At 44.7% G+C, this 25314-nt stretch overlaps 1 protein-coding gene across 1 annotated transcript in view; it reads left to right on the top strand.

Moving 5' to 3' along the window:
- The window catches only part of STYXL2 (serine/threonine/tyrosine interacting like 2), a 42415-nt gene extending 24893 nt beyond the window's left edge, over positions 1–17522 (top strand). Inside the window, exon 4 of the mRNA XM_068993600.1 lies at positions 14665–17522. Coding sequence (XP_068849701.1) covers positions 14665–17522 — 2858 coding nt within the window. The remainder of the gene's footprint in view (positions 1–14664) is intronic.
- The last annotated feature ends 7792 nt before the right edge of the window (positions 17523–25314 follow it).

Here is a 25314-nt window from a genome sequence, read left to right as displayed (position 1 = left end):
ATACCTGAATGGTCTAGTGGTTTTCCCTACTTTCTTCAATTTAAGTCTGAATTTGGTAATAAGGAGTTCATGATCTGAGCCACAGTCAGCTCCCGGTCTTGTTTTTGCTGACTGTATAGAGTGTCTCCATCTTTGGTTGCAAAGAATATAATCAATCTGATTTCGGTGTTGACCATCTGGTGATGTCCATGTGTAGAGTCTTCTCTTGTGTTGTTGGAAGAGGGTGTTTGCTATGACCAGTGCATTCTGCTGGCAGAACTCTATTAGTCTTTGCCCTGCTTCATTCCGTATTCCAAGGCCAAATTTGCCTGTTATTCTAGGTGTTTCTTGACTTCCTACTTTTGTATTCCAGTCCCGTATAATGAAAAGGACATTTTGGGGGGGTGTTAGTTCTAGAAGGTCTTATAGGTCTTCATAGAACCGTTCAACTTCAGCTTCTTCAGCTTTACTGGTTGGGGCATAGACTTGGATTACTGTGATATTGAATGGTTTGCCTTGGAAACAAACAGAGATCATTCTTTCATTTTTGAGACTGCATCCAAGTACTGCATTTCGGACTCTTTTGCTGACCATGATGGCTACTCCAGTTCTTCTGAGGGATTCCTGCCCACAGTAGTAGATATAATGGTCATCTGAGTTAAATTCACCCATTCCAGTCCATTTTAGTTCGCTGATTCCTAGAATGTCAACGTTCACTCTTGCCATCTCCTGTTTGACCACTTCCAATTTGCCTTGATTCACGGACCTGACATTCCAGGTTCTTATGCAATATTGCTCTTTACAGCATCAGACCTTGCTTGTATCACCAGTCACATCCACAACTGGGTATTGGTTTTTCTTTGCCTCCATCCTTTCATCCTTTCTGGAGTTATTTCTCCACTGATCTAGTAGCATATTGGGCACCTACTGACCTGGGGAGTTCCTCTTTCAGTATCCTATCATTTTTCCTTTTCCTACTGTTCATGGGGTTCTCAAGGCAAGAATACTGAAGAGGTTTGCCATTCCCTTTTCCAGTGGACCACATTCTGTCAGACCTCTCCACCATGACCCGCCCGTCTTGGGTGACCCCACAAGGCATGGCTTAGTTTCATTGAATTAGACAAGCCTGTGGTCCTAGTGTGATTAGATTGACTAGTTTTCTGTGATTATGGTTTCAGTGTGTCTGCCCTCTGATGCCCTCTTGCAACACCTACCGTCTTACTTGGGTTTCTCTTACCTTGGACGTGGGGTATCTCTTCATGGCTGCTCCAGCAAAGTGCAGCTGCTACGCCTTACCTTGGACGAGGGGTATCTCCTCACTGCCACCCCTCCTGACCTTGAACGTGGAGTAGCTCCTCTAGGCCCTCCTGCACCCATGCAGCCACCTCTCCTTGGACATGGAGTCACTCATTATTAGAGATAATAATCAAAACTACAATGAAATATCACCTCACACTGGTCAGAATGGACATCATCAAAAAGTCTACAAACAATAAATGCTGGAGAGGCTGTGGAGAAAAAGGAATGTGCTTGCACTGTTGGTGGGAATGTAAATTGATACAGCCACTCTGGAAGACAGTATGGAGATTCCTTAAAAACCTAGGAATAAAACCACCATATGACCCAGCAATCCCACACCTAGGAAACCAAAATTGAAAGAGACACATGTATCGCCTTGTTCATTGCAGCACTAACACACTATTACATGGAAGCAACCTAGATGTCCATCGACAGATGAATGGATAAAGAAGTTGTGGTACATATACACAATGGAATATTACTCAGCCATTAAAAGGAATGCATTTAACTCAATTCTGGAACCTAGAACCTATTTACAGAATGAAGTGAGTCAGAAAGAGAAAGATAAATATCATATTCTAATGAATATTAAGGAATCTAGAAAAATGATACTGAAGAATTTATTTACGGGGCAGCAATTGAGAAACAGGGAATAGACATATGGACATGGGAAGGGGGGAGGAGAGGGCGAGATGTATGGAAAGAGTAACATGGAAACTTACATTACCATGTGTAAAATGGGTAGCCAATGGGAATTTGCCGTATGGCTCAGGAAATTCAAAAAGGGGTTCTGTATAAATCTAGAGGGGTGGGATGGGGTGGGAGATGGGAAGGAGGCTCAAAAGGGAGGGGATATATGTATACCTATAGCTGATTCATGTCGAGGTTCGACAGAAAAAAACAAAATTCTGTAATGCAATTATCCTTCAATTTAAAAAGGAATTTTTAAAAAAGGACAGAAACAGTAAAGACCTAGCAGAAGCAGAAGATATTAAGAAGAGGTGGCAGGAATATACAGAAGAACTGTACAAAAACAGTCTTAATGACCCTGATAACCACTCTCATACGAAAGTGTGGTCACTCTTGTCGAGCCAGACATCTTGGAGTAGAGTGTGAAGTCAAGTGAGCCTTAGGAAGAATTACTATGAACAAAGCTAGAGGAGATGATGATGAAATTCCAGCTAAGCTATTTTGAATCCTAAAATAGGATGATGCTGTTAAAGTGCTGCACTCAATTTGTCAGCAAATTTGGAGAACTCAGCAGTGGCCACGCAACTGGAAAAGATCAGTTTTCATTCCAATCCCAAAGAAGGGTAATACCAAAGAATGTTCAAACTACCATACAATTGCACTCATTTCACGTGCTAGTACGGTTATGTTCAAAATCCTTCAAACTAGACATGAGAAGTACATGAACTGAGGACCTCCGAATTTTGAACCTCCAAACAAGCTCAGTTTAGAAAAGGCAGAGAAACCAGAGATCAAATTGTCAACATTTGTTGAATCATAGAGAAAGCAAGGGAATTTCAAAAAAACATCTACTTCTGTTTCATTGCCTATGCTAAAGTCTTTGACTGTGTGGATCACAACAAACTGGAAAATTCTTTAAGGGATGGGAATACCAGACCACCTTCCCTGTCTCCTGAGAAACCTGTATATAGGTCAAGAAGCAACAGTTAAAACCAGACATGGAACAAACAACTGGTTCCAAATTGGGAAAGGACTTTGTCAAGGCTGTATACTGTCACCCTGCTTATTTAACTTCTCTACAGAGTACATCAGGGGAAATGCTGGGCTGGAAGAAGCACAGACTGGAATCAAGATTGCTGGGAGAAATATCAACAACCTCAGTCATGCATATGATACCACTCTAATAGCAGAAAGTGAAGAGGAACTAAAGAGCCTCTTGATGAAAGTGAAAGAGAAGAGTGAAAAAGTTGGCTTGAAGCTCAACATTCAAACTACTAAGATTATGGCATTAGGTCCCATCACTTCATGGCAAATAGAAGGGGAAAAGTAGAAACAGTGACAGATTTTATTTTGGGGGGGCTCCAAAAGCACTGCAGACAGTGACTGTAGCCATGAAATTAAAAGATGCTTGATCCTTGGGAGGAAAGTTATGACAAATCTAGAAAACAGCGACCTTGCTTTGCTGATAAAGGTCCATATAGTCAAAGCTATGGTTTTTCCAGTAGTCATGTATGGATGTGAGAGCTGGACCATAGAGAAGGCTGAGCATCAAAGAACTGATGCTTTTGAATTGTGGTGTTGGAAAAGACTCTTGAGAGTCCTTGGACTGCAAGGAGAGAGATCAAACCAGTCAATCCTAAAGGAAATCAACTCTGAATACTTACTGGAAGGACAGATGCTGAAGCTGAAACTCCAATACTTTGGCCACCTGATTCGAAGAGCTGACCCACTGGAAAAGATCCTGATGCTGGGAAAGCCTGAAAGCAAAAGAAGCAGGCAGCAGAGGATGAGATGGTTAGACAGCATAACCAACTCAATGCACATGAATGTGAGCAAACTCCAGGAGATAGTGAAGGACAGAGGAGCCTGGCTGTGCTGCAGTCCATGGGGTCTGAGTCCTACGTGACTTAGTAACTGAGCAATAACACATATACATGTATATGTATACATATATATAAAGAGAGAGACAGAGACAGAGGCAGCGAGAGGCAGAGAGAGGGAAAATATTTTTATATATGTATATTTTTATTAAATAATTCATGTGTTACATATATGCATAGATAAATTACATATCTATATAAAATGATTTTCTCCTCTTTTCAATACTTAAAACCCTATTTTTAAGAACGTATTTCTTCTGACTAAAATAGACTTGGGCATGTCTGCCTAGTGTCTGTGAGAGAGGGGATTTCTTCTGCTGCTCTTCCTAGTGCGTCCACAAACTTCTTGGCAGAGTGAAGGAAGCACAGACTCACGCAGCATCCCAGGTGAGAGAGGCAGTTCGCACAGTGGAAACATAGGCCCAGGATCACAAGAAGGCGCCCGAGGGTGGTGGCGTGGACGTCCAGGAGTTGTTGTGGCTGGAGCAGGGAGTGTCCCGTTGCAGGGAAAGAGAGGTAGCTCTCCCTCCGGGGCTGCTTCTGCACCCCCAGCTCCCCAGTCCCACTCACAGTGGTGCATTGGGCCTTCCCGCCAGTATGGCAGCTCAGCTGGAGCCGGCCCAGACCGTGGGTCAGCCAGGTGGTCCCCATGTCCTGCTTGGCCTGTGTGTCTTGCAGACCATCCCCTCTTCCCTTGCTACTATGAACTTCAGCCTCCCACTCCCTTGTCTCAGCATCCCTGCAAGCCGGGGAAAAGACAAAATCCTTTACAGTGGTTGTTGATTTTGTGGGAAGTTCCTACCTCCCAGCAGACCTGGAGTTAACCTCCTGGACCTTAGTTTCTGTGATTTTCTCCACTCTAGGACCAGAAGGAAAATGAAATATACACCTGGTGCTGGGCATTTTACCTAATAATCACAGTGACCCCTTGAGAACATGTTATTTACCTTTTACAGATGGGGAAATCCCCACTCATGGACGCTTAAGTGACTGAAAGTGAAAGTTACTCAGTCATCTCCGACTGTTTGCAACCCCATGGACTATACAGTCCATGGAATTCTCCAGGCCAGAATATTGGATTCAGTAGCCTATCCCTTCTCCAGCGGATCTTCCCAACCCAGGAGTCCAACTGGGGTCTCCTACATTGCAGGTGGATTCTTTACCAACTGAGCTATCAGGGAAGCCCCTAAATGACTGAAACCATGTAATAATTAAGATCCCCTTGGTTGCTAGTAAGTGGAAACCATCTCAAACTACTTAACAAGCAGCAAAGGCATTAACTATAACAAGACAAGAAGAAATCCAGAGACAGGAATGTGGCCTCAGAATGGCCTAGAACAAAGACTGGACAACCTCAGGACTCTTGGTTCCATTTTCTCTTTCTCTCTACATCGAGAGCATGGCCCTCCATAGGCCTGACAATAACTGCTGATATTCTTCCTCAGTTCCATTTCCACATTCCCTGGAGAGAGAAGTTGTCAGACTCTGGTCCTTTGTCTACCCTGAATTCTATCCACAGTGACAAGAAAGGTTGACTTCTGGGCAAGTACTTTTCATTTTCCTGAAATGCAGAGAGGGAAGAAAATTCTGAAAAAGAGGATTGTGAACTGAGAGGATACAACACAAACTCCTGCCATACAAAGGCATCCTGATCATGTGAGAGAACTTGAACCCAGCCTTACTCAAGTCCAGGGCTCTCTCCACTAGCAGTACTCTTCAAATTTTTAAGCATATCTAGACAGACTGAGATGGGAATCCAAGTTCTTGTCTGCAGAGCAAAAGAATGGAATCCATGAACATGCAAACACTCAAGAGAATAGAATTCATTAAAGAGGAAGAAAGCACAAAGCTCTCAGCATAGACACTGAGAGGGGGTAGAGTCCCCCCAAGGTGGGCCTTACAGCAGTTTTTATATCCTTCCTTAAATCACATTATTTCTAACCGATCAATTTAAAGGTCAAGGTACTTAACATCTTTATGGCTTCTCTTGGGGGCTTCCCTGGTGGCTCAGAGATTAAAGCATCTGCCTGCAATGCAGAAGACCCAGGTTCGATCCCTGCATCGGGAAGATCCCCTGGAGAAGGAAATGGCAACCTACTCCAGTATTCTTGCCTGGAGAATCCCATGGACAGAGGAGCCTGGTAGGCTACAGTCCACGGGATCGCAAAGAGTCGGACACGACCGAGAGACTTCACTTTACTTGATGGCTTCTCTTGATCCTTGGTTTAAGTCACCACCCTTTTTCATGCCCTCTGACCATTTTACCATGGACAAGACATATGGGTTTAGGATTAATGATCACCAGTTGTTTTTCTCTCAAGCATATGGAAAAGAAGTTAATTACTGGATATATGCAGAGTACAACATGAGAAACGCTGGGCTGGAAGAAGCACAAGCTAGAATCAAGATTGCCAGGAGAAATATCAATAACCTCAAATATGCAGATGACACCACCCTTATGGCAGAAAGTGAAGAGGAACTAAAAAGCCTCTTGATGAAAGTGAAAGAGAAGAGTGAAAAACTTGGCTTAAAGCTCAACATTCAGAAAACTAAGATCATGGCATCTGGTCACATCACTTCACGGGAAATAGATGGGGAAACAGTGGAAACAGTGTCAGACTTTATTTTTGGGGGCTCCAAAATCACTGCAGATGGTGACTGCAGCCATGAAATTAAAAGACGCTTACTCCTTGGAAGGAAAGTTATGACCAACCTAGATAGCATATTGAAAAGCAGAGACATTACTTTGCCAACAAAGCCTAGTCAAGGCTATGGTTTTTCCAGTGGTCATGTATGGATGTCAGAGTTGGACTGTGAAGAAAGCTGAGCATCAAGGAATTGATGCTTTTGAACTGTGGTGTTGGAGAAGACTCTTGACAGTCCCTTGGACTGGAAGGAGGTTCAACCAATCCATTCTAAAGGAGATCAGCCCTGGGTGTTCTTTGGAAGGAATGATGCTAAAGCTGAAACTCCAGTACTTTGACCACCTCTTGTGAAGAGTCGACTCATTGGAAAAGACTCTGATGCTGGGAGGGATTGGGGGCAAGAGGAAAAGGGGATAACAGAGGATGAGATGGCTGGATGGCATCACCGACTCTATGGACGTGAGTTTGAGTGAACTCCAGGAGTTGGTGATGGACAGGGAGGCCTGGCGTGCTGCAGTTCAAGGGGTTGCAAAGAGTCAGACACAACTGAGCAACTGAACTGAACTGAACTGGATCTGAGTGCTGATAACTTATTAGACTAAAGACACATTCGAGGAATTCAGGACAATGGAGCAGGATGTTTACTGAAAACAAGACCAAGGTCTCAGAGTTCTACACTGACTGCCTAGTAATTTCTACCTCAAGACTGAGCCTCCACACCCCCAAAATCAGCCATCCTAATGATCAAAATGACGACTTCAAATTTTAGAAAAAGACTTCCTTCCTCAAGCCATTTTACTGTTGGAGAGTTTTCATCACAACCAAACAAATCTACTTTCACTTCAAAATGAAAGGCACCCCCTGAAGTTGATATCAGGCACAAACTATTCCTTAGTGTGCCTAAGAAAATAGAAAATCCTTCTGCTGCTCTGGGTGAATTGGGTGGGGACCCCTGAGTCTGCCCCACCCAGCCTTTCCCTTGTCCCTGAGGCAGCCCCTGAGGCTCCTCAGAGGAATCCCAGGTGCAAGGAACATAATACGACAAAGCATGGATGGCAACCTAGCCTCTACCAGACTGCGTCTAATTGTATTCAACATTTGATGCCCTTATGAGGAAGCCTATTGGTTTGTGTGCTGAAGTGGCTTGAACTGAGCTGGCCTAGTAACCACCTCCAAAGAAATGGAGTGAGTCTTCGGTACTCACAGTAGTAAACTGTTGCCTGGTTCGCCAGTTAAAAGTGACAGCTGAGCCCTAAGCTGGAAGAGGAAGGGGATTAGACGTTGAATCTGTAGATGCTTTTTAGTGGCCTTGATTCTTTCAGTTAATTTCAGTGGCTCAGTCTTCTCTGACTGCGACCCCATGGACTGCAGCACAGCCAGGCTCCTCTGTCCTGTACTATTTTCCAGAGTTCATTCAAATTCATGATCATTGGGTTGGTCATGCTATCTAACCATCTCATCCTCTACTCCCCCTTCTCTATTTGCTTTCAGTCTTTCCCAGCATCAGGTTCTTTACCAATGGCTCTTTGCATCAGGTGGCCAAAGTATTGGAGCTTTAGCTTCTGCATCAGTCCTTCCAATGAGTATTCAGGGTTGATTGCCTTTAGCATTGACTGGTTTGATTCCCTTGCAGTCCAAGTGACTCTCAAGAGACTTCTCCAGCACCACAGTTGGAAAGCATCAGTTCTTCAGCACTCAGTCTTCATTATGGTCCAACTCTTATATCCATACATGACTACTGGAAAAAACATAGCTTTGACTATATGGACCTTTATTGGCAAAGCAATGTCTCTGCTTTTTAGTATGCTGTCTAGATTCATAATAGCTTTCTTTCCAAGGATCAAACTTTAATTTCATGGCTGTAGTCACCATCTACAATGATTTTGGAGCCCAAGAAAATAAAGTCTGTCTGTTTACATTTTTTCCTCATCTGTTTGTCATGAAGTGATGGGACCTAATGCCATGATCTTAGTTGTTTGAATGTTGAGTTTTAAGTCAGCTTTTTCACTCTCTTCTTTCACTTTCATTAAGATGCTCTTTAGTTCCTCTTCAATTTCTGCCATTAGGATGGTCATCTGCACATCTGAGGATTCTCCCAGCAATCCTGATTCCAATTTGTGCTTCATCCAGCCTGGCATTTTGTATGATGTACTCTGCATATAAGCTAAATAAACATACAGCCTTGACATTCTCCTTTCCCAATTTGGAACCAGTTAGTTGTTCCATGTCTGTTTCTAACTGTTGCTTCTTGACCTACATACAGGTTTCTCAGGAGACAGGTAAGGTGGTCTGGTATTCCCATCTTTTTAAGAATTTTCCACAGTTGATACAAAGAGCTGACTCCTTGGAAAAGACACTGTGGCTAGGAAAGGTTGAAGGCAGGAGGAGAAGCGAACAAGAGAGGACACGATGGTTGGATGGCATCACTGACTCAACGGACATGAGTTTGACCAAGCTCGAGGAAATGGTGAGGAAAAGGGAAGCCTGGTGAGCTACAGATCATGGGATCACAAAGAGTTGGACATGACTGAGTGACAGAACAAAAACAACATAGTCATAGGCTTTAGTATAGTCAATAAAGCAGAGACAGATGTTTTTCTGGAACTCCCTTGCTTTTTCTATGATCCAATGGATGTTGGCAATTTGACGTCTGGTTCCACTGCCTTTTCTAAATCCAGCTTGTACGTCCAGAAGATCTCAGTTCATGTACTGTTGAAGCCTCAGTTCAGTTCAGTCACTCAGTCATGTCCGACTTTTTGCAACCCCATGGACTACAGCACGCCAGGCCTCCCTGTCCATCACCAACTACTGGAGTTTACTCATACTCCTGTCCATTAAGTTGGTGATGCCATCCAACCATCTCATCCTCTGTCATTCCCTTCTCCTCCTACTCCTGCCTTAAATCTTTCCCAGCATGAGGGTCTTTGCAAATGAGTCAGTCCTTCACAGCAAGTGGTCAAAGTACTGGAGTTTCAGCTTCAGCATCAGTCCTTCCAATGAATATTCAGGACTGATTTCCTTTAGGATGGACTGGTTGAATCTCCTTGAAGTCCAAGGGACTCAAAAGAGTCTTCTCCAACACCACAGTTCAAAAGCATCAATTCTTCAGCACTCAGTTTTCTTTATAGTCAAACTCTTACATCCATACATGACTACTGGAAAAAACCATAGCTTTGACTAGACAGTCCTTTTTGCCAAAGTAATGTCTTGCTTTTTGATATGCTGTCTAGGTTGGTCATAACTTTTCCTCCAAAGAGTAAGTGTCTTTGAATTTCATGGCTACAATCACCATTTGCAGTAATTATGGAGTCCCCAAAAATAAGTTCGGGCACTATTTCCACTGTTTCCCCATCTATTTTTCATGAAGCAATGGGACCAGATGCCATGATCTTAGATTTCTGAATGTTGAGTTTTAAGACAACTTTTTCACTCTCCTCTTTCACTTACATCACGAGGCTCTTTAGTTCTTCTTAGCTTTCTACCTTAAAGGTGGTGTCATCTGCATATCTGAGGTTATTGATATTTCTCCCAGAAATCTTGATTCCAGCTTGTGTTTCTTCCAGTCCAGCATTTCTCATGATGTACTCTGCATCTATGCAGTTAAATAAGCAGGGTGACAATATACAGCCTTGACGTACTCCTTTTCCTAGTTGGAACCAGTCTGTTGTTCCATGTCCAGTTCTAACTGTTGCTTCCTGACCTGCATACAGATTTCTCAAGAGGCAGGTCAAGTGGTCTGGTATTCCCATCTCTTTCAGAATTTTCCAGAGTTTGTTGTGGTCCACACAGTCAAAGGCTTTGGCATAGTCAAAAAAGCAGAAGTAGATGTTTTTCTGGAACTCTCTTGCTTTTTCAATGAGCCAGCGGATGTTGGCAATTTGATCTCTGGTTCCTCTGCCTTTTCTAAAACCAGCTTGAACTACTGGAAGTTTACAGCTCACGTACTGCTGGAGCCTGGCTTGGAGAATTTTGAGCATCACTTTACTAGCATGTGAGATGAGTGCAATTGTGCAGTAGTTCGAGCATTCTTTAGCATTGCCTTTCTTTGGGATTGGAATGAAAACTGCCCTTTCCCAGTCCTGTGGCCACTGCTGAGTTTTCCAAATTTGCTGGCATATTGTGTTCAGCACTTTCACAGCATCATCTTTTAGGATTTGAAATAGCTCAACTGGAATTCCATCACCTCCATTAGCTTTGTTCGTAGTGATGCTTTCTCAGGTTCAGTTGACTTCGCATTCCAGGATGTCTGCTCTAGGTGAGTGAATGATCACACCATCGTGATTATCTTGGTCATGAAGATCTTTTTTGTGCAGTTTTTCTGTGTATTCTTGCCACCTCTTCTGAATATCTTCTGCTTCTGTTAGGTTCATACCATTTCTGTCCTTTATTGTACCCATTTTTGCATGAAATATTCCCTTGGTATCTCTAATTTTCTTGAAGAGATCGCTAGACTTTTCTATTCTATTGTTTTCCTCTATTTATTTGCATTGATTGCTGAGGAAGGCTTTCTTATCTCTCCTTACTATTCTTTGGAACTCTGCATTCAAGTGGATATATCCTTCCTTTTCTCCTTTGCCTTTCAATTCTCTTCTATTCACAGCTATTTCTAAGGCCACATCAGACAAGCATTTTGCCTTTTTGTATTTCTTTTCCTTGGGGATGGTCTTGATCCCTGTCTCCTGTACAATGTCACTAACCCCCGTCCTTAGGCACTCTCTCAGATCTGATCCCTTGAATCTGTCACTTCTACTGTATAATCATAAGGGAATTGATTCAGGTCATCCTGAATGGTCTCATGGTTTTCCCTACTTTCTACAATGTAAGTCTGAATTTGGCAATAAGGATTCATGGTCTGTGCCACAATCAGCTCCCAGTCTTGATTTTGCTGACTGTATAGAACTTCTCCATCTTTGGCTGCAAAGAATATAATCAATCTGATTTCGGTGTTGACCATCTGGTGATATCCATGTGTAGAGTCTTCTCTTGTGTTGTTGGAAGAAAGTGTTTTTTATGACCAGTGTGTTCTCTCTATTAGCCTTTGCCCTGCTTCATTCTGTACCCCAAGGCCAAATTTGTCTGTCACTCCAGGTGTTTCTTGACTTCCTACTTTTGCATTCCAGTCCTCTATAATGAAAAGAACATCTTTTTTGAGTGTTAGTTCTAGAAGGTCTTATAGGTCTTCATACAACCATTCAACTTCAGCTTCTTCAGCATTATTGGTTGGGGCATAGACTTGGATTACTGCGATATTGAATGGTTTGCCTTGGAAATGAACAGAGATCATTCTTTCATTTTTGAGATTGCATCTAAGTACTGTATTTTGGACTCTTTTGTTGACTATGATGGCCACTCCATTTCTTCTAAGGGATTCTTGCCCACAGTAGTAGATATAATGGTCATCTGAGTTAAATTCATGTCCATTTTAGTTCACTGATTCCTAAAATGTCGATGTTCACTCTTACCATCTCCTGTTTGACCACTTCCAATTTGCCTTGATTCATGGACCTAACATTCCAGGTTCCTATGCAATATTGCTCTTTGCAACATCAGGCTTTACTTCTATCACCAGTCACATCCACAACTGGGTGTTGTTTTTGCTTTGGCTCCATCTCTTCATTCTTCTGGAGTTACTTCTCCACTGACCTCCAGTAGCATATTGGGCACCTGGGGAGTTCATTTTACAGTGTCTTATCTTTTTGCCTTTTCATACTCTTCTTGGGTTTCTCAAGGCAAGAATACTGAAGTGGTTTGCCATTCCTTTCTCCAGTGGACCACATTTTGTCAGAACTCTCCACCATGACCCATTGAAGCCTAGCTTGAAGGATTTTGAGCATTACCTCGCTAGCATGTGAAATGAGTGTAATTGTGCAGTAGTTTGAACATCCTCTGGCATTGACCTTCTTTGGGATTGGGATGAAAACTGATCTTTTCTAGTCCTGTGGCCACTGCTGAGTTTTTCAAATTTGCTGACATATAGCATGCAGCACTTAACAGCATCATCCTATTTTAGGATTTGAAATAGCTCAGCTGGAATTTCATCACTTTGTTCTTAGTAATGCTCCCTAAGGCTCACTTGACTTCACACTCTACTCTAGGATGTCTGGCTCTGGTTCAGTGACCACACCATTGTGGTTATCTGGGTCATTAAGACCTTTTTTGTACAGTTCTTCTCTGTATTCTTACCACCTCTTCTTAATATCTTCTGCTTCTGTTAGGTCCAGACCATTTCTGTCCTTTTTTGTGCCCATCTTTGCATGAAATGTTCCCTTGGTATCTCTAATTTTCTTGAAGAGACCTCTAGTCTTTCCCATTCTGTTGTTTTCCTCTGTTTCTTTTCCTTCGTTCACTTAAGGAGGTTTTCTTATGTCTCCCTGCTCTTCTTTGGCACTTTGCATTCAGATGGGTATATCTTTCATTTTCTCCTTTGCCTTTCACTTCTTTTCTCAGCTATTTGTAAGGCCTTGATTCTTTAGTGGCTTGCTTACCTACCCCTAGTGACTGCTGGCCTTTGGTAATTGGCCTTTCAGCATTATTGGATCTCAGGTGCCCTCAAGTCTTGCTTGGGTCTCTGACCTGCTATAAGACAAAGACATGGCCTTAACTGGTGCAAAGATATAATAATAAAGTCACCCCCATCCCATATTGTAAGATAGGACTCCTGAATGATTTAATAAATATCCCTGAAAACTGCTGGCAAACAGATCAATGACAGCCTGGAAGGAGATCTCTAGTGATCCCAATGTGCATTTTAAACAGTTATTAGAATGAAGGCATGGAAGGCATGTTTGTCATTTTTATGAAGGAGGCAAGGTAGAGGGGGAGGTTGGGGAATTACTAATGTACTGAATGGTAAAGTTGAGACTTGCAAAAGCTTCTGTTAGGCTATAAGAATAGGCTATATTTACCAAAAGCATTCATAGGAATTTATACCACTATCCTTATGCTTTAAGAAGGCTATAAGAAAAGAGAGACATGACTTAATACCCGTTTTAGAAGGCTTTAAGGTTTAGTTGACATAAACAATAATTTGAGTTCATTGTATGACATATCCACCCACACTGCAGGCTCAGAAGGCATCAGTGAAGGCCCAGTGCCTAGCACAAGAGTAATGAGGGGCCCACTCTACTCCATTTGGGTCATTCCAGACCTGAAATATCTTGTTCCACACTGACATAAATTCCTTTGGAATAAAGCTAATAAATCCAAGTTTGACCTGAAGAGAGTAGATCATATTGTAATGAAACATGGAAAAGTGTTTGTCTAATGATTGAAAGATCCAGACTGGACAGGAAAAGGAAAAGAAAAAAAAAAAAAAAACTTCAGTAAAGAATATAATAGTGATTTTCTTAAAAATTTTTGTATTAAAGGCCTAATTCATACATTTATTATTTACCCTAGTATGTCAGAGTAGGAGTACTGAATGCCTGTTACAGAGTTATCCTTTGCCCTAACATGGAAAAGAATTTTCAGAAAATTAGAATGACCTAAATATGGAGTGAAAGATGTGTTGCATTCTGTCTGTCCAAGATACTGAGCTCTCTGTCACTGGAACTATCCAGCAGATTCTGAAAGACGGATTGTCCAGAATCAAGGATGTTGTAAAGGGAATTCTCAAATGACTTGTGGTCCTTTCCAATGCTGAGATTCTACTTCTTTCAGATTTATTCATCTCAGCCTTGTTCGTTTTCTACTTCCTTCCCCATTACCCCTATTCTTTTATTTTTCATCTTTCTGATGCTTAGGTTGGTGGAAAGTAGAAATGCACTCCTGGCAACCCACTCCAGTCTTCTTGCCTGGAGAATCCCCATGGACAGAGGAGCCTGGCGAGCTACAGTCCATGGGGTTGCAAACAGTTGGGCACAACTAAGCAACTAAGCAGAAGTGCACTCAATGTTTCAAAAGTGGGGACAGTGGTTATATCCTTTTTTTCCCCACCCACTCCCCAGTCCTTGTACATGTTCAGAAAATGTTTCCACAAGCACAGGGTAGCCTCACTGCTCTGACTTCTGTAATATGGGGGCAATGATGCTTGTCCCTAATGTGACTTGAGCATGGATGAATATGGGAGGCAAAGGAAACATACTAAATCCAGCACATCAAAACTTTAAAAAAAAAAAAAAAACAGCCGAATTATTGCTGTCCCCTCACCATCTGCTGTGTTTTCTTCTCAGGGAAAGTCCTGGTCAGCAGTGAAATGGGCGTCAGCCGCTCGGCCGTGCTGGTAGTAGCCTACCTGATGATCTTCCACAACATGGCCATCCTGGAGGCCTTGATGACTGTGCGCAAGAAGCGGGCCATCTACCCCAACGACGGCTTCCTGAAGCAGCTCCGCGAGCTCAACGAGAAGCTGATGGAGGAGCGAGAAGAGGACTTCAGCAGGGAGTGGGGGGAGGAGGAGGCAGAGGAGGACGAGGATGCCGGGAGCACGGCGGCAGCCAGGGCGCACACCCTCACCGTGGAGGAGGAGGACGACGCTGCCAGTCACCTGAGTGCCTCCTCCTCGGGGAGGGCCAGCCAGGCCTCCAAGCCCCTCACCCTTATCGATGAGGAGGAGGAGGAGAAGCTCTACGAGGCGTGGAAAAAGGCGCAGAGCTTCCCCACAGGCAAGGTCCTGCAGGGCGAGGACGGCAGGTTCTCAGCCTCCTCTCGTCAAGGTGAGGAGCCCGAGGATGAGGACGTGGAGCGAATCATCCAGGAGTGGCAGAGCCGAAATGAGAGGTACCAGGCAGAAGGGCACCGGAGGTGGGAGAGGGCGGAGGAAGAGGAAGAGGAGAGCGATGGCGGCTCCTTCGTGAGGAGAAGAAGGAGGCACACGCTGAGCGAGAGCAGCACCTCCGAGAGTGTGAGCAGCCATGACATCCGGGTCCTGAAGCAGCAGCTGCAGATGAGCAGCCAGAACCGAGGTGGGAGACGCCGCTCGGACTCCATGTCCACCGAGAGCACCTGGGACGTGTGGAACCAGAGGCTGCAGGAGATTGAGGAGGAGGCTTCCCGGAAGTACCGCTCCAGGAGCAAGAGAGAGGAGGTGGACGCCAGCTCGGAGGTGGGGAGCGGGGTGCGGGAGGATGACGAGGAGAGTGTGGCCTCCGAGGCCAGCTCCTTCTATAACTTCTGCAGCAGAAACAAGGACAAACTCACCGCCCTGGAAAGGTGGAAGATCAAGAGAATCCAGTTTGGATTTCACAAGAAGGACGTAGAGGCAGGAGATGGCAGCAGTGAGCACGGTGCAGAGGAGGTGGAGGGGGAGAAGAGAAACCTCTCTGATGTCAATCTGTCTGCCTACCAGGCCTGGAAGCTGAAACACCAGAAGAAGGTGGGCAGTGAGAACAAGGAGGAGGTGGTGGAGCTCAGCAAGGGAGACGACTTGGCCTTGGTCAAGAAAAGGCAGCGGAGGCTAGAGCTGCTGGAGAGAAGCAGGCAGACACTGGAGGAGAGCCAGTCCATGGGAAGCTGGGAGGCAGATAGCTCAGCTGCCAGTGGGAGCATCCCCCTGTCTGCATTCTGGTCAGCAGCCCCCTCAGTCAGCGCTGATGGGGACACAGCATCAGTGCTCAGCACCCAGAGCCACAGCTCCCATCCCTCTCAGGCCCTAAGCAAAGTAGGCGGATGCTTGGCTTCCACCCCCACCACACCTCTACCTAACCTGCATGTGGGGCCTGGAGACACCATTTCCATTGCCAGCATACAGAGCTGGATTGCCAACGTAGTCAGTGAAACTCTCGCCCAGAAGCAAAATGAAATGCTGTTGTCGCCCCGCCCATCGTCCACTGTAAGCATGAAGGCGGCACCAGCAGGCAGCTGCCTAGGGGATGACCAAGTTTCCATGCTCAGTGGACAGAGCAGCTCCTCCTTGGGTGGCTGCCTGCTGCCTCAAAGCCAGGCAAGACTCAGCTCTGAGACCCAGTCAGTTTTGTCCTCCCATACCATGAGGAGCGCAAGAGCTGAAGGTACTGGGAGCAAAGTGAAGGGGACCAGCAAGCCTATCTATAGACTCTTTGCTGACAATATTGACCTAAAGGAGCTTGGCCGGAAGGAGAAGGAGATGCAAACGGAACTGAGGGAGAAGATGTCCGAGTACAAAATGGAGAAGCTGGCCTCTGACAACAAACGCAGCTCCCTTTTCAAGAAGAAGAAGGTCAAGGAGGATGAGGATGAGGATGATGACGTGGATGATAGGGATGAGGACACTGACAGCGCCCTAGGGAGCTTCCGGTATTCTTCCCGCAGTAATTCCCAGAAACCCGAAACAGACACCCTCTCCTCCCTGGCTGTCTCTGATGGCTATGGAAGTGGCAGCAGAGCTGGCAGAGAGATGGATAACAGCATTAACAAGTGGCTCAGTGGCCTCCGGACAGAGGAAAAATCTCCTCCCCAAAGTGATTGGTCTGGAAGCTCCAGGGAAAAGTGCACCAGATCTTCCCTGATTCGGGAGACAGAGTCTAAGTCTTCCAGTTACAAGTTCTCCAAATCCCGGTCAGAGGAGCAGGACACCTCCTCCTACCAGGAGACCAACAGCAACTCAGTAAAAAGCACTTCACGGTTCTCTGCTTCCTCCACCAGGGAAGGCAGAGAGATGCACACATTCTCCAGGTCCATGTTCAGTGAGACCTCAAGCTCCCGAGAGGGAAGCCCGGAGCCCTACTTTTTCCGCCGGGCCCCCGAGCCCTCTGAAGGAGAAGAGTCCCCAGAACCACGGCGTCCAAATGCGGCCAGATCCAGGGACTGGGAAGACGTGGAAGAGTCATCCAAGTCGGACTTTTCTGAATTTGGAGCCAAGAGGAAATTCACCCAGAGTTTCATGAGATCTGAAGAGGAGGGAGAGAAAGAGAGGATAGAAAAGAGAGAAGAAGGGAGGTTTGCCTCAGGGCGGCGGTCCCGGTATTGGAGAAGCACTGACAGGGAGGAAGAGGAGGAAATGGATGATGAAGCCATCATTGCTGCCTGGAGACGCCGGCAAGAAGAAACAAGGACTAAGCTGCAGAGAAGAAGGGAGGATTCCGCTCGGCAAAGGGAATCGGGGAGAGACTGAGAACACGGGGAGAAGCCTTGCAACTTAGCACAGGGCTCAAGACACACACAGCCACAGCCCACCAAGGGACAAGATGGGGCAAGGATCGTATGGAGGGGCAGAAGTGAAGTGAGCGGCACCAGGCAGGAAGGCACCAGAGGTGGGGTAGGGAGGAAACAGAGAAGGAGAAGAGCCATAAACGGGAGGTCCAAATGAGGGACCAACTGACGCCATTTCTGTTGCCCAATGCTTCTGAACTTTGGTACTTCACTTATATGTTTGATTTTTTTCATCACAGACTAGAGATGAGCTTACACAGGCACTATAGTTTGTTGGAGACTCCAACTTATTCCAGAAAGGCTGTGAGTACAGGACATGGTTCTATATGTAGAGGTTTGATAATGAGACCCAAGAAATCTATCCTGTGGCAAGTCTCACCTCTCCCAGCAGCTGAGTTCTGGTTGTTTGTTTTGAATGTTTTGGATCCCCATTAAATTGATATGTTGTCAAATATTTCTTGTTTATTCTGGTCACTTTTAACTCTTTGGATATTAGTGGAAACCCACTTTAAGAGACACAGATGTGTTACCAAGAGCCACCCTCACCTTGTGCTACAAAAGCTATGACTCCAGACAATACCAATATCATATTTTAAAATATTAATATATAAAATATTATTATTTTAAAATAATATTTATTATTATAAAAATAATAACCAAGTATTTAGGATACAGTGCAATGGGAAGCCATAGGTCTCCTGCACTGCAGGCAGATTTTTTACCATCTGAGCCACCAGGGGTGCCCCAGGGAAGGGGAAGACACGAGGGGGACCCTTGAGAGTAACAGATGGAACTCAAGAGAGAAAGGTTTTATAGTGGTGAGCTAAAGGTAGAGAGTCCCTCTGAAATGGTAGGGGTTAAAAGCAAACCACCATGAGGGAGAGAAAAAAAGAAGCCCAGCACAAGGAGATGGAGATGTATTTTATGAGGTCTTGTGGTCATCCTTGCTTTTTGTTCCTTTGAGGATCACTGGACAATGCTATGGGCAGTCCATTTGATCCTTCTCTGCAGTCTAGATGGGCTAGGTTGATGAGATTTCTTATGTGTTGTCCCCAAGGATTTCCAGCCTTCCAAACACAGGTTTGGAGAAGGCAATGGCACCCCACTCCAGTACTCCTGCCTGGAAAATCCCATGGATGGAGGAGCCTGGTGGGCTGCAGTCCATGGGGTCGCTAAGAGTCAGACACGACTGAGCAACTTCACTTTCACTTTTCACTTTCCTGCATTGGAGAAGGAAATGGCAACCCACTCCAGTGTTCTTGCCTGGAGAATCCCAAGGACGGGGGAACCTGGTGAGCTGCCGTCTAAGGGGTTGCATAGAGTCGGACACGAGTGAAGCGACCTAGCAGCAGCAAACACAGGTTGAATTGCCAAAGCAAGAGACATGTTTTGGGCACCTATCTCAAACATTGGGGAACTCATTTCTATAGTCCCTTTCAACCTGTAGCATCTTGCAGGATTCGAAAATAGGCATGTATCTAATTCATGAGATATAGTTGGGAGGGCAGAAGAGGAATGAGGAATCCACCAGTGGGATGTATAGTAAGTGATCATTAATTGTGCGATCATTTTTCCTAGAAGCTGAGTTTTATAGGACGTGGACGTGATGCATCTTTTCTACGTGGATTATTAACATTACACATTGCAGTGAGCATGAATATACCAAGGCAAAAGGATAGACTTGAGCTCAAACCCAGACTTGCACATTAGCTGCTGTCAAAGTACTGAATTAATTTGCTCACTTTCCTTCTACCACATCAGCCTGCAATTCAGTCACTGATGGTGCTCATCTCCCCTTCACTAGCTGAGGGAGAATGGGGCCTTAAAAAAAACACAGTTCAGCCTTTGTCCCATTTCCCCCTTTCCTTCTTCCTTTGCTCACTTTAATTTAGTCAGCCTTAGTCCCTAGTTTCCGTGCTCAACAGGTCGTTGTCATCATCTAAGATGGCGCTGTCCTCATAGGCAAGAAGGCTGGTTGTGGCTCATTTTACCTTCTGGGCAAGCTCAAAGCTTCCTCTCTCATTTTACCCCTATAGGAAGGTTTCTGACGTAGGCATAGACAATCAGTTGAGCATCCATTCTAGAAGACCGATCTTCTAGAGAGAGGATTGACAATATCCCTGGAACAACAGTTCACTTTTTCTTTTCCTGATTTTCTTACCTTGAATTAGCTTGCAAATTGACCATCAATATTTAGAGACCCAAGTTCAGGGACTGATTTAACTGACAGGCCAGCTGAGCAGCTGCCCCCAGTGCCTGTTTATAAGGATCCAATTAACACAGATCTCTACACATGTCTTTTTTACTAACCTAAGTGGGAAATAAATAAATTTATCTCAATCATGTCGAGAAACTTTTTAAAACTCTCTAGTCAGTCCTAACAGTCCACTGAGTGGATGTTGAACAAGCATGTTAAAGCATCTCGGTTTGAAGAGCCACCTAGTCTTTCTGCAAACCTGAATTTGAGCCTGGTGAACACATACTAAAGATATGGCCTCGTCTGCTTTTAGTTGAGTTCCTACTCTAGAAAGACAGCAATGGTCCTCATAGTCTGTATGTGGACTAGCTCAGGGGAGGAAATCCAAGAGAAGTCAAGGTCAAGACCTGCAGAAAGGCTTTTGCTTGCTGTGTCTCCAAGGATGTCTCCTTCAGGGTCCTGTGTTCAGGGAGGTGTCCACCTGAGAGTTCAGGATTCTGAATTCACCTGATTTCTGGAGTCCAGATTGTATTTTGGTAAATCACATTAATGAAAACTTTGTATCAGTTATAATGAGCTTGAAGGAATAGATGGGGTTTGAAGTATTAGGATCCCAAGTGTGACTTCTGAATTAGACCCAATCTAGGATGATAGGGTGGATTTCAGCCTTCCAGTCTCTGAATGACATGAAAAGGTGTGTTTTATGTCAGTAAAGTTCTCAGAAGATGGCACACCCGAAGTGGATGATTAGAGTTCAGTGGGGGAACTGTTTACAGAGGCATGGGCAGGCATGCCTCTTATGAGAGCAAACAGAAACAGCGAAGCACCCATGTACCAGAAGAGTGGGATACTGATCCCATCTTGGGACTGAGGGGGCAAAGTGAGGGAGCTGTTTCTAGAGCCAGCAAGAGCCGTAACCACAGGAGGAGGGCCACCTAGCAACCTGGCAGGGGAGTGAGGAGAACTAATACCCTGACTTCTCTCTCCTCCTAAATATTGATCTCATGCTAGTAACTCTTTTTAGCCAAACCTAACTGTAATCCAGCAGGTGGGAAAACCCAGTAGTCTGGAGAAGAACAAAAGGTGAATCGGAAGGGGCGAACAGAGAATTACCAGCACAGATGTTAATACACTTACATGGAAAGGCCATCTCAGTAGAGCCTTTCTGATGATGTTTTAAACGACTGGGAGCAACATGCACTGAACACAAGATTGATCCACTACTAAGAAGTAAGTAATGGCCGGAAGAGCGTTTCAGCTACACAAAATCAGCTAGCTAATAGAGTCAGTGATTTTGTTTTGCAGAAAAGAAAAAGAGGGGACAGATCTGAATTAATGTATCATCTACTTTTAAGTTCTATAAAGAGCTCACTGGGAGACTTCCATGGTAAGGGAGACTAGTATACAGAAAGGGGCCCCACAAGAGTGGAAATCCTACACAAGATTTGGAGGTAGCTGGTAAGAGACAGAGAAGGCATTTTTTGACCTCCAAGGTCTGGAAGGGAAATGAAGTCATGGAGTCTGTGAAAAACAAGGTGGATCTGAAGCACCCCAGCAAGAAAGAGGAGACACACCCAAATTAGGTAATTCAAAAAGGAGTCATTTACAGAGGTGCAGACAGAATGGAGAGGTATAGTGTGCACCCTGAGGTTTAGGGTTAGGTGCCTGGGCCTGAAGAGTCAAGAGCAGATGGATGATATCCAAGAATAAGGGCACAATTTCAGGCCAGTACACCAGTTATCCTGTGATATATTGTTGGCCCTGGGTTATGAAGACTGCTTTTAGTGTTTGGAAAATTACCAGAAGAGGGCATACGAATTTCTCTGGATTCCCTGAAACCTTTAGTCCTAGTGTTATTAGCCAATGACAATTAAATAACTTCTTGCCACAACCTGCCTAAAACACGCTAAACAGAATTGCCCTTGTGAGAAGAATCTTGAGTAAAAATTTATACCTAGCCTTAGGATCATCTGTCCTTATGAACTTTGGTTCAGGGCTCATGTTTTAAAGCACTATTTTCTGTGTCAGCTCCTGTTGCTATGCAGGATGCCTTCCATCTTTTTCAGGTACCAACTAGAAACCACCTCCCCATCCCTGCAACACACATACTCAAAAGTAAATTTCATGTAAAACCTTTAAGTCATGTCATCCCCCCAAATGTCTGCCAAAGTTAGTGTAAATCTATCCATGTGCATGTGAAGGTAGTTATCAACATAATTTTATTTCTATAGGTTCCAAACACCACTACTGTCATTTTTGGACATCATGGCCCCGTCTAGCATCTGTGAGCAGCTGTGCACACAGACCAGCTGCTGCAGCAACTGAGCCATCCCATTTCCAGCCATTCGGTCACCTCAATCCCAGGCAGACATGGCCTCTCATAGTGGGCAGAAGATCCACTTGGTTTAGCTCTATCTGTGGCTAGGTTCCTGGAGGCAGAAGTTGGATTCAGCTTTGGTGGAAACCCAGAGCAGTGGCCATAACCAATAATTCAGTTCAATTCAGCTCTGTTTGGTTAGGGTTAGAGTGAATGTCAGCCTTGTACCAACACTGGCCCAGGACACTGTGCTATTATCATCATTCTACATGAAGTCATGGAAAACAGAGACAATCTCAAGTAAGAGAGAGTCCTAAATCCCTCAGGAGAAAGGTTTATGAAAAATTGCCCAGGTTAGAGAACAATCAAGGTCCCTGGGTCCAAGCTTAGTAGCCTGCCAGGCAGATAGGAAGAGCACCAACCTCTGAATCTTCAAAGCTCACAGCCAGCTCTGACACCTCCTTTCCCTCGTCCCTCGCCTGAGCCAGGTGATTCTGCTCTTTGCATGTGTTTTCCTCATTTTGTGATCACCACCATCTCCCCAAACCTAGACTCTGCCTAGCAATTGCAGCCTCATTTCCTTTCTGTCTAGTCTAGAACTGAATTAATCTTCAAGTTCACAATTCTGGTTCTTTATCTCCTTCTGCTTAAAAATTCTAATGGCCCCCTATTGCCTATGAAACGAAGTTTAAATTTCTTCCCTTGGCATTTGAGAGCCGCCTTCCCCTCCACTTCCAGCCCTACCTACCGCTCCCTTCATGTCCCGACTTCCGCCTCTGTGAGAAGAGCACACCATTGCATACACTCTTTTGTGCCCTTTCTCAGGCTTTTCTCTCTGCCTCAGGGTCCCCCATCCCACCCACCCTGCTATCTCCGTGCTCAGACACCTCCATCCTCTGAGATTCTCCTCTGTCAAAACTCTTCCAGCCACCCTGACCACACGCCTCTCTTCCTCCTCTGAAATCGCACAGTATTTTGTTTGTGCCTGTCTTTGGCACTTACTACACTCTGCTTTTTATTATAGGAATTTGGTACTTAAGGTTAAGAATGTCTACCTTACTTAAGGATTGATAGTACCTAAGGATTATTGTGGAGTTATAAGAACTTGGTAAGTAAATTATACATTGGTATATGTAATTCTATAATAAAAACAACACATTATTGTTGTTATAGTTATCATTATAATAAACACAATGTGGTGAAGTGGTTAAGCACACAGTTTTGGAATCTGATTGAAAAACCACCAACTTATTACATATTTACCATATTTCAAGCAAAGGAGATCGGTCCTGAGTGTTCTTTGGAAGGAATGATGCTAAAGCTGAAACTCCAGCACTTTGGCCACCTCATATGAAGAGTTGACTCATTGGAAAAGACCCTGATGATGGGAGGGGTTGGGGGCAGGAGGCGAAGGGGACGACAGAGGATGAGATGGCTGGATGGCATCACCGACTCGATGGACGTGAGTCTGAGTGAACTCCGGGAATCGGTGACGGACAGGGAGGTCTGGCATGCTGTGATTCATGGGGTCACAAAGAGTCGGACACAACTGAGCGACTGAACTGAACTGAAGCACTAAGCTGAGAGCTTCAAGCATGGGCTATCTACTTTATTCTCTTCAAAAATTTTAAACTTTATTTATTTACTTCAGTTTTTAAACATGTGTTGTGCTAAACACTATGCTGGGCACTGAGAATTCAGCAGAAGTCAAAACAGGTGATAATTTGCCCTCAAGGAGCTAATAATTGTATTGAGAGCCATAGATGGTAAAAAGGGAATTTAGAATATTATTTATATATTTATTATCTGTTTGCTTATTTGTCTGTCACTCTCTCCCTACTGGGCTTCCCTCATAGCTCTGTTGGTAAAGAATCTGCCTGCAATGCAGAAGACCCCAGGTTGATTCCTGGGTCGGGAAGATCTGCTGGAGGAGTGATAGGCTACCCACTCCAGTATTCTTGGGCTTCCCTTGTGGCTCAGCTGGTAAAGAATACTGCTGCAATGCAGGAGACCTATGTTCAATTCCTGGGTTGGGAAGATCCCCTGGAGAAGGGAAAGGCTACCCACTCTAGTATTTCTGGCCTGGAGAATTCCGTGGACTATGTAGTCCATGGAGTTGCAAAGAGCCAGACATGACTAAGTGACTTTCACTTTCACTCTCTCTCCCTACTACAGTGTAAGTTCCACGAGGCTGTTGTTTCCTATTGTAACCCCAGCACTAGAAGCCAAGCCTAGCAAAAAAGTGACTCTCAACAGACAGTTATTATGGCTAAAAATAATAGTTCTCTGAAAGATGGTGGTCGGGAGTAGGGTGTTACCTTAGACATGGTGATTAGGGAAATATTTCTCTGATGTTTCAAAGAAACTGATAGGGACACTGATGCTCAGAGAGGTAAAATGATAAATTACCCAAGGCCACATGGCTGCTCTACGTCAAATTCAAAATTCAAATTGAGGTCTGGTTTGAAAGCCCACACACCTTGCAGAATAGATGACATCTCTAAAGAGCTCAGGACAGTGCCTGGCACACAACAATTGCTCAGTAAGTATCTTTTACATCTTCTACTAAATTGTTAGTCTTTAAATCAATTTGTTTTAAAAGTGTGGAATTATTGATTGACTAGTGAATTAATGATTCAGCATGAATCATTTTTAGGCCCCAAAGATGTCAATTTTTTTCTGTTTAGTGACACTTTTCCCTCTTTCCTCCCTTTCTCCACCCCCCTCTGATGAGTGGGCAAGTTGTTTAGGGGGTGATAGGAGAGAGAACATCACAGGATACTGGAGGTTGGAGGGAATTCCAGGCATCTCTGGGAGGCAGAGCAGCTCAGCCAGCTGCTTGGGAGAGCAACCCTCACTTCACCAACACTGACTGCTGGGCCAGAGTTGCTGGAAGCATTTCTCTCCAAGTCACAGTAACTCTGCAAATGCTTCAGTAGAGCCCAGTCTTGACAAATGTCCATACTCTCCAAACCAGAGCAGAAGCTGGGGAGGAGGGCTGGGAGGCAAAAGGAAAGCATCAGAGTAGTAACTGCTCCTGGCCCTGCTCTGTGCCAGCTGCCACCAGCCTGCTGTGACCTCGCTCACATGGGGCTGCTAAGAGCTGTTTGGGGAGAACCAGGCATTCCTGAAAGGAACACAGAGCAACAAAGGCCCCTGTAGCAGGCAAAAGGGCAGATAGCAGGCATGACTCACTGGACGTTGAGACCCTGTGGCTCAAATGGATCACTGCCTTATTAG

Source organism: Capricornis sumatraensis, chromosome 2, assembly GCF_032405125.1.
Source record: "Capricornis sumatraensis isolate serow.1 chromosome 2, serow.2, whole genome shotgun sequence".
Taxonomy (NCBI): Eukaryota; Metazoa; Chordata; class Mammalia; order Artiodactyla; family Bovidae; genus Capricornis; species Capricornis sumatraensis.
The sequence above is the reverse complement of the archived record's forward strand: the minus strand, read 5'-3'. Positions and strand labels throughout refer to the sequence as shown.